At 31.8% G+C, this 14,496-nt stretch overlaps 1 protein-coding gene across 1 annotated transcript; it reads right to left on the bottom strand.

The window, feature by feature from the left end:
• Window positions 1-7,242: 7,242 nt before the first annotated feature.
• Window positions 7,243-8,784, bottom strand: LOC145159514 (RPM1-interacting protein 4-like). Its single transcript, XM_079078519.1, has 4 exons — window positions 8,640-8,784; window positions 7,800-8,291; window positions 7,534-7,722; window positions 7,243-7,445 (listed from the first exon to the last, which is right to left on the bottom strand). Exons 1-4 carry the CDS (start codon window positions 8,643-8,645, stop codon window positions 7,413-7,415), a joined length of 720 nt encoding a protein of 239 aa, XP_078934645.1. The 5' UTR covers window positions 8,646-8,784; the 3' UTR covers window positions 7,243-7,412.
• Window positions 8,785-14,496: the final 5,712 nt, after the last annotated feature.

Raw genomic sequence — 14,496 nt, forward strand, 5'->3', positions numbered from 1 at the left:
CAAGGTCAACTCCCAGTCAACCCAACTCGTCGAGTTATCTCCTAACTCGGCGAGTCCCTGAATGCTTAAACTCGTGGTTAACTGAGTCAACTTGTCGAGTCCCTTAACAAACTCGTCGAGTTCTTGCTGTCATAATAATCGGGACAACTCGCTTCAACTCGTCGAGTCCTTCCCTGGACTCGGCGAGTTCCCCTGTCTGATTGATCCATCTCAATTGATTAAGCTCCTACCATTCAGATCTATGTTCCAAACTTCATCTACATACTGGAAATGCACTCTTAAGGGTAAAGTTTCCAACTTTACCGGTCCTTAGTCCTTCCTAATGGGTTTCACCCAAACCCTAACTTCTTTAAGACATAAAACTTGGTCCACAAGCCATAATACCATAAATCAAAGCACAATATATTAGATCTAAGCTCTTATCATCTGTGGGACACGTAAAGTCCCGAGCTTTCCTCCCATGCATGGTCTTTTAGGGCTAAAAAGACCATGTTCTTGCATATAAACTTACATGGGGTCTCCATGGTCATAAAGTTTGCACCTTTATGCCATGGAACCCATCCTAGACCCCAAATATGAAATATACATCACTTGGGACGTCCCAATCCCAAGGGCTAAGGTTCTTGAACCAATTCCGTCATAAAATGTAAACAAATAGATCTGAGAGAAGAAGGATCAAGTTAGGGACTTGATTACCAGAAAATGCAGTAAATGAAGTGTAGCTCCTGGATCTACTTCTTCCCCTTTGAGCCTTCTATCTTCTTCTTCTTCCACAAGCTTCAAAAAGCACAATAACACTCAAAATGGCAAGAACTAGCTCAAAATCACTCAAGGTGGATTAGGGTTTCGAGATTAGGGTTCGGAGGTGATAGAGGCTGGGGTGGAGGCAAGATATGATGTTTAAATAGGGTGTAAACCCTAAAGATTAGGGTTTCCTCCTGATGGACCTACTCGTCGAGTTCAGGCTTCGACTCGTCGAGTAGACCACTTAAACCCCGCGACCAAGTTGGCATCTACTCGACGAGTTAGGGCTACCAACTCGTCGAGTAGCGCTTACAAAATGAATATTTTAATAGATTAAATGGGTACCAGGAATGAGGCGTTATACAGAGTCTTAATTGGTTAAAAGTACTTTGAAGTTATAATAGTTATCAAATAATTTGAAAAGTTGTATATTTCAAATGAATATGGTGCTAACAACATATCCCCTATTAGAATAGGGCTAGGTTATAATGTGGATGGACAACTATTGTGCGGACGTGTGGACAATGCTATTCTATGAGAATTACTAAGAGAATAAGTTGTTTGCTAATGTAAATACGTTTAACTTTACACAACTATCGTCATTTTCACGCATCGTTTTTTACTCACATATTTTCTTTGTCATTCTCACAGAATAGCACTGTCCACACGTCCGCACAATAGATGTCAATCCACATTTGAACCTAGCTATATATATATATATATATATATATATATATATATATATATATATATATATATATATATATATATATATATATATATATATTTATCAATCTCTCGATATCTCACTCACGATTAATCTTTGAATTATAATTTATCTAAATCATGATCATTCTCTCTATCAAGATCTTTCTCTATCATAATTTATCGCTCTTAATGTGAATCACTCTCTCCTTATCAATATATATTTCTCTTGATGGGAAACATACACACACACACACACTCTCTCTCTCCCCCTCTCTCTCTCTACCTAGATCTCTCACACTCAATCATAATCTGTTTCTCAACCATAACTATCGCAATTATAATGTACCTCGATAAAATCAATATCTTAGTAAAAATCAGTTTCTCAATAATAATCAGATCTCAATTTAATTCATATATCATTTATGTCAAAATTTATAATACAAATAATTACTCATAAATGATCTATCTTTCAATATGATATATTTCTCAGTTATAATCTATCTTATTTTTAAATTATGTTTTAATTAATAATCCATCTCTTAATTAGAATCATTCTTTCAATCAAATACTAAATTTTCAAAATAATCAATCTCTCAAACATTATTCAATTACTCAATAGTAATTAATTATATAGCTCATATGATATATATCATAAATAACATATCAATAGATATTATAGTAGTGTTACTCACCTGGTCAGTCGGCAGACTAATTCCAGTTTTGGTTTCCATCCTTCGTGGCCTATCGGTTCGTCACATGGTAACACCTAGCAATCACATAACAAGTTCCTCAGAACTTGTCTCAACTCACTACTAGGTATACTCTATGAACACTTATCACAATAATAATCAAATCTCATAATATAATCATAATAGGATTAACCCATAATTTGTTAGTTAAATCTATCATAATGGGCAACTCTGTGTATAACCCCGATAGTCCCGTCTAAATCTATAATCATAAGATTTACTCAAAATCTTACCAACAGGTTTGTAACAGCACCATATCACAATAACCCGTAATATAATCAGGTCTATCAAATCTAAACAGTAATCATATATCGTAAATACAATTTTACTGGTAATAGATACCTCGATGTATCCCGTAACTCGGCCCTCGTATTACCCGTAAACGGTATAACTCTACAGTAGAAATCTCTGGAAAACGACTCCCGAGCAACATCTTCGATCCTGTGTGCCAAAACCTTCTCAAATGATACAAATGCTCTCGTATATATAGCTAGACGCTCCTCACGTCGTGACCATGCATGTCTCACGATGTAAGGATCTAACGCACTCCGATCTCGACACGTATTGTACATTGCGTCGTGAGAATGTATGCCTCACGACGTGAGTGACGTTCGACTCTCATTTTGACACGTATGAATGTAAAACGTTCTGGTGACTCATCGCTTCTCACATCGTGACAATCATTCCTCACGTCATGAGAGTCAAAAGTTTAACTGTTGACTTTGCATTTCGTTGACTTTCCCAAAATAACAACGTACTTTCATCTAAATTTCAAATGGTCATAGTTTTCTCATACGAACTCCGTTTTCGACGATCTTTATATCCACAAAATCCTCTCAATTAGCTCTACAATATTTCTCAACTATCTTTTGCTAAATAGCATGTGTAAATTTAATGTAAATTCCATACTCTATTTCATCTACTCTCCTCATAAGATTTATATCTCGTAAACAATACCTGTTGCTAGAACCAGGTGTTAAAATTGATGATCTCTTTGATCAGTTACATGGAGCTAGTTAGTTCTTGAAGTTAGATTTACGTCTTGGGTATCATCAGGTGCGGGTTTGTGAGCGGGATGTTCCCAAAACCGCTTTCAAGACACGGTATGGGTATTACGAGATTTGATGATGCCTTTCGGATTCATGAATGCACTTGCAGTCTTTATGAACTTGATGAATCGGGTATGATGTCCCTTTTTGGATAAATCGCTTATAGTTTTCATTGATGATATTTTGGTGTATTCTCTGAGTGCTAAAGATCATCGAAGGCATTAGCGGGAAGTACTGGATACAATGCACAGGGAGAAACTTTACGCAAAGTTCTCCAAATACAAATTCTAGTTGAGGGAGGTAAAGTTTCTTGGGAATATTGTTGGGACGAATGGGATTAAAGTGGACCCAGCCAAGATAGTGGCAGTCAGAGGGTGACCTAGGCCGATGACTCCTACCGACATTCGGAGTTACTTGCGATTGGTAGGATATTACTAGATTTTTATCAAGGATTTCTTGAAAATTGTGGGTCCGTTGGCCAAGATGAAGAGTAAGATTGATGTGTTCGTTTGGTTTGATAAGAAGGAGGAGGCACTTCGGACATTGAAGAGAATTTTGTGTGAGACTCCTATTCTTTCTCTTCCCGAGGGGAGTGAGGACTTTGTGGTGTACAACGATGTGTCGTATTCGGGGTTGGGTTGTGTACTGATGCAACGCGGGAAGGTGATCGCTTATACTTCCAGACAACTAAAGAACGTCAAGTTAAATTATTCGATACATGATTTGAAGTTAGCAGCAGTCGTGTCTGCACTCAAGTTATGAAAACATTATTTGTGTGGGACGAAATGCACATTGTGGAAGATATTTTATTTTACATTAAGTTGTATGTAAGATGTTTACATTACCATTTTATCTGGATTATTTTGTAACATCCTCATATGTATTATTATTGGCATTTTGAACCTTTTTAAGTGTTTATAAATTTTTAATTGTTTTACTCAAATGATTTTACCTATGTATTTCTCATTACTTTGTTCTTTAACTCTAGCGACTCAACCTTATTGCTAAAAAATGTAACAATAATATTTTTAAAATATACCTTAAACTAAGCTTCAAGAACCATCATCAACTAAATCGTAAAATAGAAAGATCACAATAAACGTACAAGACAACAACAAAGTATATAAACCTTAATTCTAATTCAAAGTAGAAAACCTTAATGACCTCTTTTTATAATAATTTGAAGTGTTAATCTCAAAAAGGACGTTATAATACAAAGTCTTTTTTTTTTTTTTTTTTTTTTTTTTTTTTTTTTTTTTTTTTTGAGAAAAACTAAAAAGTTGAGAGTTTATTTGGAAGCATTTAGAAGGATGAAGATTTTTATTTCTGAAAATAATACAAAGTTGGGGGATTTTTCATAAAAAATGAAAAAATAGGAAGTCTGTTTTAAGAAAAAATATAAATTTGAGGTTTAGTCTACAAAACACAAAATCTAAGGTTTTTTTAGATTAACGGTAATTTAAACATATGAAAATATGATACTTTATTTTATATATAAATTAAAACTTTAATGATGACTCTTTATGAATACTATACGATATACATGGACGGTTTTAAGGTGGTCCCTGACGAGATAATACTTGATGCATCATCGGAAATTATATTAACTGTCGTTGTAATTGTGGAGATGAGAAAAGATGAATAAGGAGAAGTCCTACATCGATGGGGAAATAAAATATGGTGTGCTCACAGGCATGTACATGATAAGGTTCCATGAATCAATAAAAGTCCATAAAACAAATTCACAAATTTAACAAATTGATAAAGAGTAAATTAATGTTCCTATGTTTTGGTTAGATTCATAATTTTTTTTGTCTCTAAGTTTAAAAATGGATAGATTGTCTGTCCATGTGGTTTATGAATATTACATTTTTTTGGTCCTTGCTTCGATTAACTTACCTTACATTATTCAACAATTTTATTCGTTGTTTATTTTAATAGAATTTGTATAGATTTCATATAAAATTATTTTTATTTTTTTAATTAATTATCTAATTTATATATATATATATATATATATATATATATATATATATATATATATTAAAAAAATAAAATTAAAAATAAATAACTAAAATAAATCGTACATTCGAATAAGAAGTCAAAAATATTAAAAAAATTAAATCATATAAACAAAGATAAATAAATAAAGTTAAAAATAAATAATAATATTATATATATATATATATATAATATTATTATTATTTGTTTTTAACTTTATTTATTTATCTTTGTTTATATGATTTAATTTTTTTTAATATTTTTGACTTATTATTCGAATGTACAATTTATTTATTTATTTTTTTTTTTACGTTTTGTTCATTTACATTATATAACATTTTTTTAATGTTTTGTTCGAATAAACAAATTAAAATAGAACCTTTGATAACTATCAAACATCAAATAAATTTATTTAATATAGTTTTTTTATGTGTTTTTTACATCATTTGTTTATGTGTTTTACTTTTTTTTTTACTCAGCTTTAAGAAGGTTTAATGTTTTATTGTTACTTTTTAAATGAATAATCTTAGATATTAAGATAAATAAAAATCATACTTTCATAGCAACTATCGAAATAACAAATATATTTTAGCAACTATTTGTTAAAAGAATAATCTTAAATTAAATCTACCGTTTCTTAATACTCATTAACTATATATTGTTTGAATAAAAGAAAAAAGTAAAGCACATAAAGTGTATATATAATCTTAAATAAAATCTACCGCTTGTTAATACCCATTAAGTAACAATAAAACTTCTTAAAACTGAATAAAAAAGAATAAAACACATAAACAAATGATGTAAACGAAAAAGACATAAAAAACAACATTAAATAATTATATTTGATGCTTGATAGTTATCCGGGTTCTATTTTAATTTGTTTAGTCGAGCAAAACATAAACAATATTATATAAAGTGAACGAACAAAGCGCTATATATATATATATATATATATATATATATATATATATATATATATATATATATATATATATATATTTGTATATTTGAATAAGACGTCAAAAATATAAAAGCATTTTTAAACCAAAAGAACAAAGATAAAAAAATAAAACTAAGCATATATTAGGAAAATAATAATAATATTAATAATAATCAATTGTTAAAAAAATAAAAAAGAAAAAGAAAGGATATATTAGTCTTTTATATGAAGTAACGACTAAAATTGCAATATTCATTATCCACATAGATGCAATCTATCAATTTTTAAAGTGAGGGATCAAAACTACAAATCTGACCAAAACATAGAGACCATTACTGTAATTTACTCAATTGATAAATTTGTATTTGTTTCTTTAACCTCCTATAGGGGATTAGTTGCAAATATACTTTTAGGAAAAAAAAAGTTGGACCGAAAGTGTAAAAATCAAACAAACACAATGACCATTTATGTAATTTAATCTTAGACATATGAAAGTTAAAGTAATAACTAGTTATTGATTTATTAGTTTTTTGAAAAGTTAATAAATAAATAAAAAAGTTTGGTAAAAAGAATGACTTTTAAAATAATTTTTCATTAACCCTTCAAAAATAAGATTTCAATAGGTTAGGATTTCTAATTTTTCAAAACTTCTTAATTTTCTTCAAAAATAAGATTTCAGCAGGTTAGGATTTCTAGTTTTTCAAAACTTCTTATGATTTTCTAGGTTGTAAAAATATAATGTATATAAGTTAAGTCAAACACTTTAAAAAAAGAAAAAATAACTTAATGACTTTTCCCAACCACAAAAACTAATTCAAATACTTTTTAAAAAAACTCAATTCTCTCCCAACTATAAATTAATAAATCATTTACCTAAAATTACCTTTTAAATAGTCCCATAGAAAAACATTCATGTAAAATAAATGAAGGCAATGGATGGATTCCAAGTGCATCTCCATTTTAATGTTGATGCAAAGGCTTAACAATGTTGTACAAAGAACCAAAAACAATTTTTCTTGAATCAAAACATTTTCAATCTTAAAAGTCACCATTTATCACATATAAAAAGGAAACTGCCATTTCATTTAACGATAATCGAGTCACTTTAAGCCTATACAATACAAATCTTCTAAGAGTAAAACAAATGTATCATTTATTTCAAAACCCTCATACCATTCTTTTCCCATTGTTTGTTTATCCACATTTTCACAATTCCACAAATCATTTTTTGCTCCATGGAAAACACCCACAACCCTAATCCATAAATCAACAAACCATCAACAACCACCCATAAACATAGATTAAGATTTGGTCATTAACAAAAACAATCTACTTAACATACCTTTGAATTCTCGCTACGCTGATTTTGACCATAAAAATCAACATTATCAGTTGACACCATTGGCGACTTCCCTCCTCCATTGTGCCTATCTTCTCGTGCTTTGTTGAATATGTGAGTGTACGCTTCAGCTGATGCAGGATCTTTCTCATCCCACCCACCAAATTTTGGAATTGCAGGGCCATCGTCATCCTGCCAACGTCATCAATGGTGTTTTGTGAAATTTTCATCATGATTTAAGCAGAGCATGTACTGTTTATATAACTTACAGTTTCATCACCACGAGAAATTTGCTTCACTCTGGATCTTCCAGGAGTAGAAGAAGCTGGACCATGGTTAACTTCCGATGAAACTTTTCTTTCCGACGACATAGGAGAAGAACCAGTGTTACCTTTGTTCCCAGATCTTGCCGGAGTATGTGAGTGCATTGGTGAGTTATCAAAGCTCCGATCAGAACCACCACCACTCTGTCTTGAAGTCCGTCTAGGGTTTGGAAGAGAATCACTCGACTTCTTCATGTTAACTTCTTCCTGGCTCACACGACTCTCCTCTTCTGTTCTTGATGTATTCCGTCTCTCTGGTTCAGATTTTGTTGAATCGCCATGTTTGATGTCAGCTTCTTCTGGAGCCTGAAATGGATGTTCGTCGTTCGAAGGAACAGGAAACTGTGCTTTGGTTTTACGAGCTTTCTTTGCTTTCTCGAAATAAGCAGTGTAAGGAACATCTTCTTCGTTTTCCCAGTTCCCAAACTTTGGTACTTGCTGAATTCGAAAAAGGATGTGAAATTCAGAATTAAGCAACCACAATAAACAGAGAATTAAGCAACCACAATTCGAAAAAAAAAAGGATGTGAAATTGAGAATTGAGTATGAGAGTATCCAAATCCTCTAAGTAATTCCAAAATGGCAACGATTCAAGTATTCAATCATGATAAATGTTATTACGAACATGTTGTAAGTTACAAACATCATAAATTTCAAAAATCGATTGCTGAACTCGACAAACTAAACCCTAAATTAGCGAAAACGCGGAACGAAAAACATAGATGATTAGAAATGATTCACGGATTGGAGATGAAATTGGATAAGATAAGAGAAATTTGAACTTACAGCCATGATTGGTGTGGGTTTGAGGTATTAGGGAGTGGCTGTATGTTTATGCATTATGCTTCAATGAACTCCAGGTATTGTTCATAAATGCGAGAACCCCCACCGCAGAGGTGAATGGAGACAGGATGACTGGTTAACCGGCGCCACCGGTCATCTAATTCGTGTTATTTGGTATGGCAACGACGACCAATCGTTGACGAAACTGTAGACGACGTTGGAAGTTGAGGGGGTCGCCGACGATTCTGTCAAACTGCCGTCACAATCATAGGGTCACTACCATCCCTTTCGCTTCACCATTCCTTCTTCCTGATGTTACTACCATAATGGACAGTTTCTGTGGATAAATAATTAAATACTTCTTTTTTTTTTTTTTCGGTTTTAATATAATCTCCCTATTCTAATCTACCTTCATACATACTTATAAAGCTAACATTTTTTCTTGAATCTCATGTATTTGAAACCTCTTATTTTAACTTTCTCAAACCACATTCATTTGAAACCTCCTTTTTTAACTAATACAACTCAAAAGTTTTCTTCATTATGATTTAACACTCAAAAGTTTTATAACTTATATTATGTTTAATTATCATTTAGTGAAAAATTTATTATAAAAACGTCAATCTTTTGGAAAGACATGCATACAAATCATATACAAATTTCAAAAAGAAAACAAATTTAAAGGTTTTTGTGTTGGGTTGAGGTCTTATGACCACTTTTGAAGATATGCATTTATATTAGAGCTTTTAATTTGTAAGTTTGTTATACTAATTCGTTTTTATATTTTCTTCGTTTTTGGATTATTGTAATACATTTGTTGTATATTGTAGTTTAATCATTAATATATTGATCATACATTATATAGGGTGATGTCGAAAATATTTAATTAAATATTTTAAATATGTTTTTTTTGTTTTGTAATTGTACCGTTTCAAAAAGATAATTAATTAAAACTCATACATATGTTATACTTTCCATCTCTCTCTCTCTCTCTCTCTCTCTCTCTATATATATATATATATATATATATATATATATATATATATATATATATATATATATATATATATATATATTATAATAGAGGTGAAAACACTTCAACTAAAATTCATTTAATATCTAATATTTCAAATGCTTTTTAATAATGATTGTAAAAATTTCAACATGTGTTACTTAATTGATTGATTAATAAAAATATTAATGTTTTGAAACTCCTAACTCTTAAACTTATATTATTTAATTTGTTAGTTAACTAAAATATTTTTCCTACATAAAGATAATATTTTTTTTGTTTGGTTACTCATATTTGTTTATGTAATTAGAAAACAAGGTGTACGTAGAATGACTACTACAATTTCACATAGGAATCGATACCACTAGAGAGGTATGTTGTCTTTAACCAGTGGTAGGAGATACACATACCTTTTTTAATTATTTACATTAATGCTTAGTAATATCTATTATATATTCGTATTCACCTTAATTTTTTAGGTACAAATTAAGGAAGAAGATTCTCTGCGCACCAACATAAGGTCAAACGTACGCCTTGCAAAATATGTAATTAAAATTAAATATCATATTTACTAATCGACTTATTTTAAAACTCTTGATGACATTTATGTATAATGATATATTTTGTATGACTTCATTCTTAATTTCAATGTTTAATATTTGAAAGTTAATATATGAAACCTTGGATGTTTTTGTGTAATATAAATAGTGTAATATAAAGTTTATTAGTTCAATATTGTTTATTAATAGCTCATTCAAAACAACTTATTTCTTATTTTATCCAAAAAAATATTATCGAACATAAGAAAAGTAGACTATATTAATGTTATACAAAAACTTATAATATATATTGGATATTATAAAAGTAAAAGTAAAGTTTATAAGGTATGGACTATATTAGATAGTATCAAAATATAAGTTGATGGATTTTTATGTTATTTGATAATTTGGTTAATGCCCAAAACATGACTAAAAATGTAAATTTCAACATATTTCTATTTTTTTCCATAATTATTTTAACCACTTAAATGCATTATTGCGCAACGCGCGAGGTTACGTCTAGTTTCTAATAAAAGAAACCTGAATATGCCACTTGTCTTTTTTTTAATCTCTATTCTGCCACGTGTCATGTTTATGTTAACCTGCTCTTTTTGTTTTCCACTTAAGAAATTTGGTCTTCATCCGTTTCCTAATTTTTCTCAAATCATCAATGCAATCGCAAGAAATTAGGAATCAAATATCTTTCGTGTATCTCTCCTAATTTAGAGTTTTTATTTGTATATATCGTTTGCTGCCTGTAATTCTAATTGTTTTTGTTTTCCATTTCCCTTACATGATCATTGTGCTTCCTATCCAGCAGTTTGCATATGTGTTAAGAAGTGTAGAAATGCCAAATTAACATGGAATATTGTGTTTTATACCCTTTTTGGCTACGATTTCTATTATCAAGCATGTAGGTTTTTTTGTTGCTGACTCTCATTCTCTCAGTGCAACACCATGCCAAATTCTTTGAGGTATGTATGTTTGACAATTTGTTCCTATTTTGGTAATTTTATTTTCTGCAAGTTTTCGTGTGGATTTTTCTATTGATTGGTAGTTTTTCATCATTCTTCTTCATTTCACTTCTTCACCATCTAAAGAATGGTCACTAGATCCCTTATTCAACGTTCCTTTTTTATTCAATTTTGTTGGCATCCAGTTATGTGTTTTGATTTTTGATTTTTTTTTGATTTTTTTTAGTCCAATTTGGTTGCTATAACCGCAATTAGGGAATAAGAAGAAATTCTATTACTGAATTGGTGTTTGCTAATGGCAATATGATTTAGGCTCAAATATTCAACCATCATTTATCCTACATACATATTTATTTGAATTCACGTTTGATAGATTATAGTTTTCAAGTGATTAATGGGCTTCCATAGAAAGATCATGACCTCTCTATGTTTTTTTCTTAGTGATGTTGAAGTTGCTCTTATTTACATCTCGAATCCCAAATCCTATAAAGTTTCTTCTAGATATGGGTAAAAATAAGAAATTGACAAGAATTTACTTTTTAGTTTTGTTTTTCTGTTATTCATTTTTAACTGATTCTTCAAAAAAAATTATGTCTAACCATATCCATGTTTTTTTGTTCTTTTTAATTTTTAACCCATTCTTTAGTTTGGGGTCGCTGACAATTCAAGATGGTTTTAACACCTAATCATGCTAACTTTATGTTATCTCACTCACTGAGGTAAATGATAAAATCATCTATGGTTTATAACATATAATATAAGTCAACGTAACATTTTCCCTACAAAGTTGAATACTACTAAAATTTATATTTCCAACAATTTGACATTCTAAAAATATCCTCACTTTAATTGTAATGGGAATCGATATACCATTGCAACCTACAATGATGGAACTATTATATGCCACCATACTGTCAGGCATATCTGGGATGCCCGACCTACCCTTCGGTCCTAACGACCGAACTTGGGGACTATTCCCCTTCTACTACCACTATCACATACAACATATCATGTTAGCACATAAGACACATCAGGTAGTAGCAAACCTAGATAATTATCACAAAAACAATCATCTATCAACAACTCCTACTAGTGGGCTGGCATTGTGGCCGTAGACCCACCTCTACTAGAAGGTAACCCACTTCAATATCGTGTAGTGTCTGAACTAGCCTCGGTGTTGGGATCACCTCCTCTCAAACTCCTACACATAACAACCTCTTTTAATTACTCTTCCATACTCATAACCCTTCAAGGGTCAACTCGGTTCAAAGAAAAAGTCAAGGTCAACACTCTGGTCAAGGTCAACTTTTGGTCAAAGTTAACATATGGTTGACTCAACTCGCCGAGTTAGTCCATCAACTCGTCGAGTTCTTGGTTCCATAAAACTCTGGAACCTCAATCCTTCTCGTCGAGTCTTTCAAGAACTCGTTGAGTTCTTTCCTACATAGTCGGGACCCTTTGCTCATACTCATAACCCTTCAAGGGTCAACTCAGTTCAAAGTCAAAGTCAAGGTCAACACCCTGGTCAAGGTCAACTTTTGGTCAAAGTCAACATCTGGTTGACTCAACTCACCGAGTTGGTCCATCAACTCGTCGAGTTCCTGGGTCCATAAAACTCTGGAACCTCGATCCTTCTCGTCGAGTCTTTCAAGAACACGTCGAGTTCTTTCCTACATAGTCGGGACCCTTTGCTCATGACTCGCCGAGTTCATCCTTGAACTCGTCGAGTTCATCTTCATCTTAATCGGGACATTTTCTTTCAACTCGTCGAGTTCATCCTTGAACTCGTCGAGTTCTTTGATCTTCAAGTCCATAAACAGGTCCAACTTACTGAGTCCTCTTCTAGACTCAACAATTTTGCTCAGAAACAGAAAAGGTTGGGGAACCATGACCCGACTCGCCGAGTCATAAGAGCGACTCGTCGAGTCCCCCAAAGACCCTTCCAGAAGGCCCTTGGACGATTTCTATATGGACCTCCATATAGAATTCGTCCATGCTTCCTTTATGGATCCTAAGCCCAACTTTGTAACTATCTTATAGTTATAGTATCAGTCCCCTTTATTTAATTAATCTCTTTTAGCCATAAAATTAATTCTTAATTAATTCTTGACTAATATTAATTAAACAATATGATTTATCTTTTAATATATTATTCTTATAATATATTAATAAATCATAATTAATCCTTTTTCTCCTTAATTTATCCTATCAGTTGCTATGGTGAAGGCAACCCAAAAGGACTATGCTCATAATCGGGTCAAGTACATACCAAAATAGTTATGGGCTTAGACACCTAATCCAACAGTCTCCCACTTGGATAAGTCTAATAGCTATTTTGCAAATACCAGAACCTGATCAGCAATCGTAGCTTTCAAAAGCCACTGTCACCTCTGATATTATCAGTAACGCGTCCTTTAGATAAGGGATCATATATTCCTCCATTCTAGATATCGTATAGACTGAGACATGGATTATAATCATTCTCTCTGTCTATGTGTTGTTTCCTGATTTCCGATTTATGACGACTTACAACAGACTACAATTGAACACATCAACTTAGTCCCAGCTTGGCCAAGCGCTTTAGGGTGTCATCACTAAATCATCGAGGGGCCCATAGATATGGCTTTTATCCATTTTGGATAAAAGGAACGGATAAACTTCGACTCATATGCTTGCTCTATTTACTCATCAAATCACACACAACAATACGTTTTATAACACCAAGTTACTGGTGCGTTTACGTATTATCAATGTGCAACCGACTCGTAAACTGCAACTCATATCTCTCCGTTTCAATAATATAAACTATTATCGTCTCACTAATCACTCGTGATAAAATCCATGAAGTGATTCAAGTGAGCGTGGGTTTAATCCAATAATCTAATCTTATAGGAGCACTCATGAACTCTGCAGCAAACTTGTGCTATGTCTAAACACTTTAGACAATCTACATACGAATTCATGACAATCTTCATTCATACCTACTCCCAAAGTATGATCAATTGTGGAAGGTTTGAATAACCTAGTTATTTTGGAAGTCAAAACATGCAAAGTTAAACACAAGAATAATACTTAATCCTATATGGCCCCAAACTTTTGAGTATAAATAGAACACCTTTTATTTAGTCACCATATTGATTACTCATTACTCATTGTATAATGTTTCTAATAATCAACTTACTACATGAATTATAACAACAGTTGTCCCATGCTCTAAGCATGCACACTATGTTTACCTATGGTCCTTACTTTGTGAAATAGACCAATTGCACACATTTCCAATGATACTCATTTCATAATTCCTAAATCCTTATCGTCAGTGTAAGAATACAATA

Source organism: Lactuca virosa, chromosome 2 (assembly GCF_052849685.1).
Source record: "Lactuca virosa cultivar CGN04683 chromosome 2, Lactuca_virosa_CGN04683_v6, whole genome shotgun sequence".
Taxonomy (NCBI): Eukaryota; Viridiplantae; Streptophyta; class Magnoliopsida; order Asterales; family Asteraceae; genus Lactuca; species Lactuca virosa.

Excerpts from the sequence above, each read along its gene's own strand:
- LOC145159514 (XM_079078519.1), bottom strand. Across the intron at positions 7,723-7,799 it reads TTTCTCGTGGTGATGAAACT|GATGACGATGGCCCTGCAAT; the intron begins GTAAGTTATATA and ends TGACGTTGGCAG. Across the intron at positions 7,446-7,533 it reads AGCGTAGCGAGAATTCAAAG|GGTTGTGGGTGTTTTCCATG; the intron begins GTATGTTAAGTA and ends TTTATGGATTAG.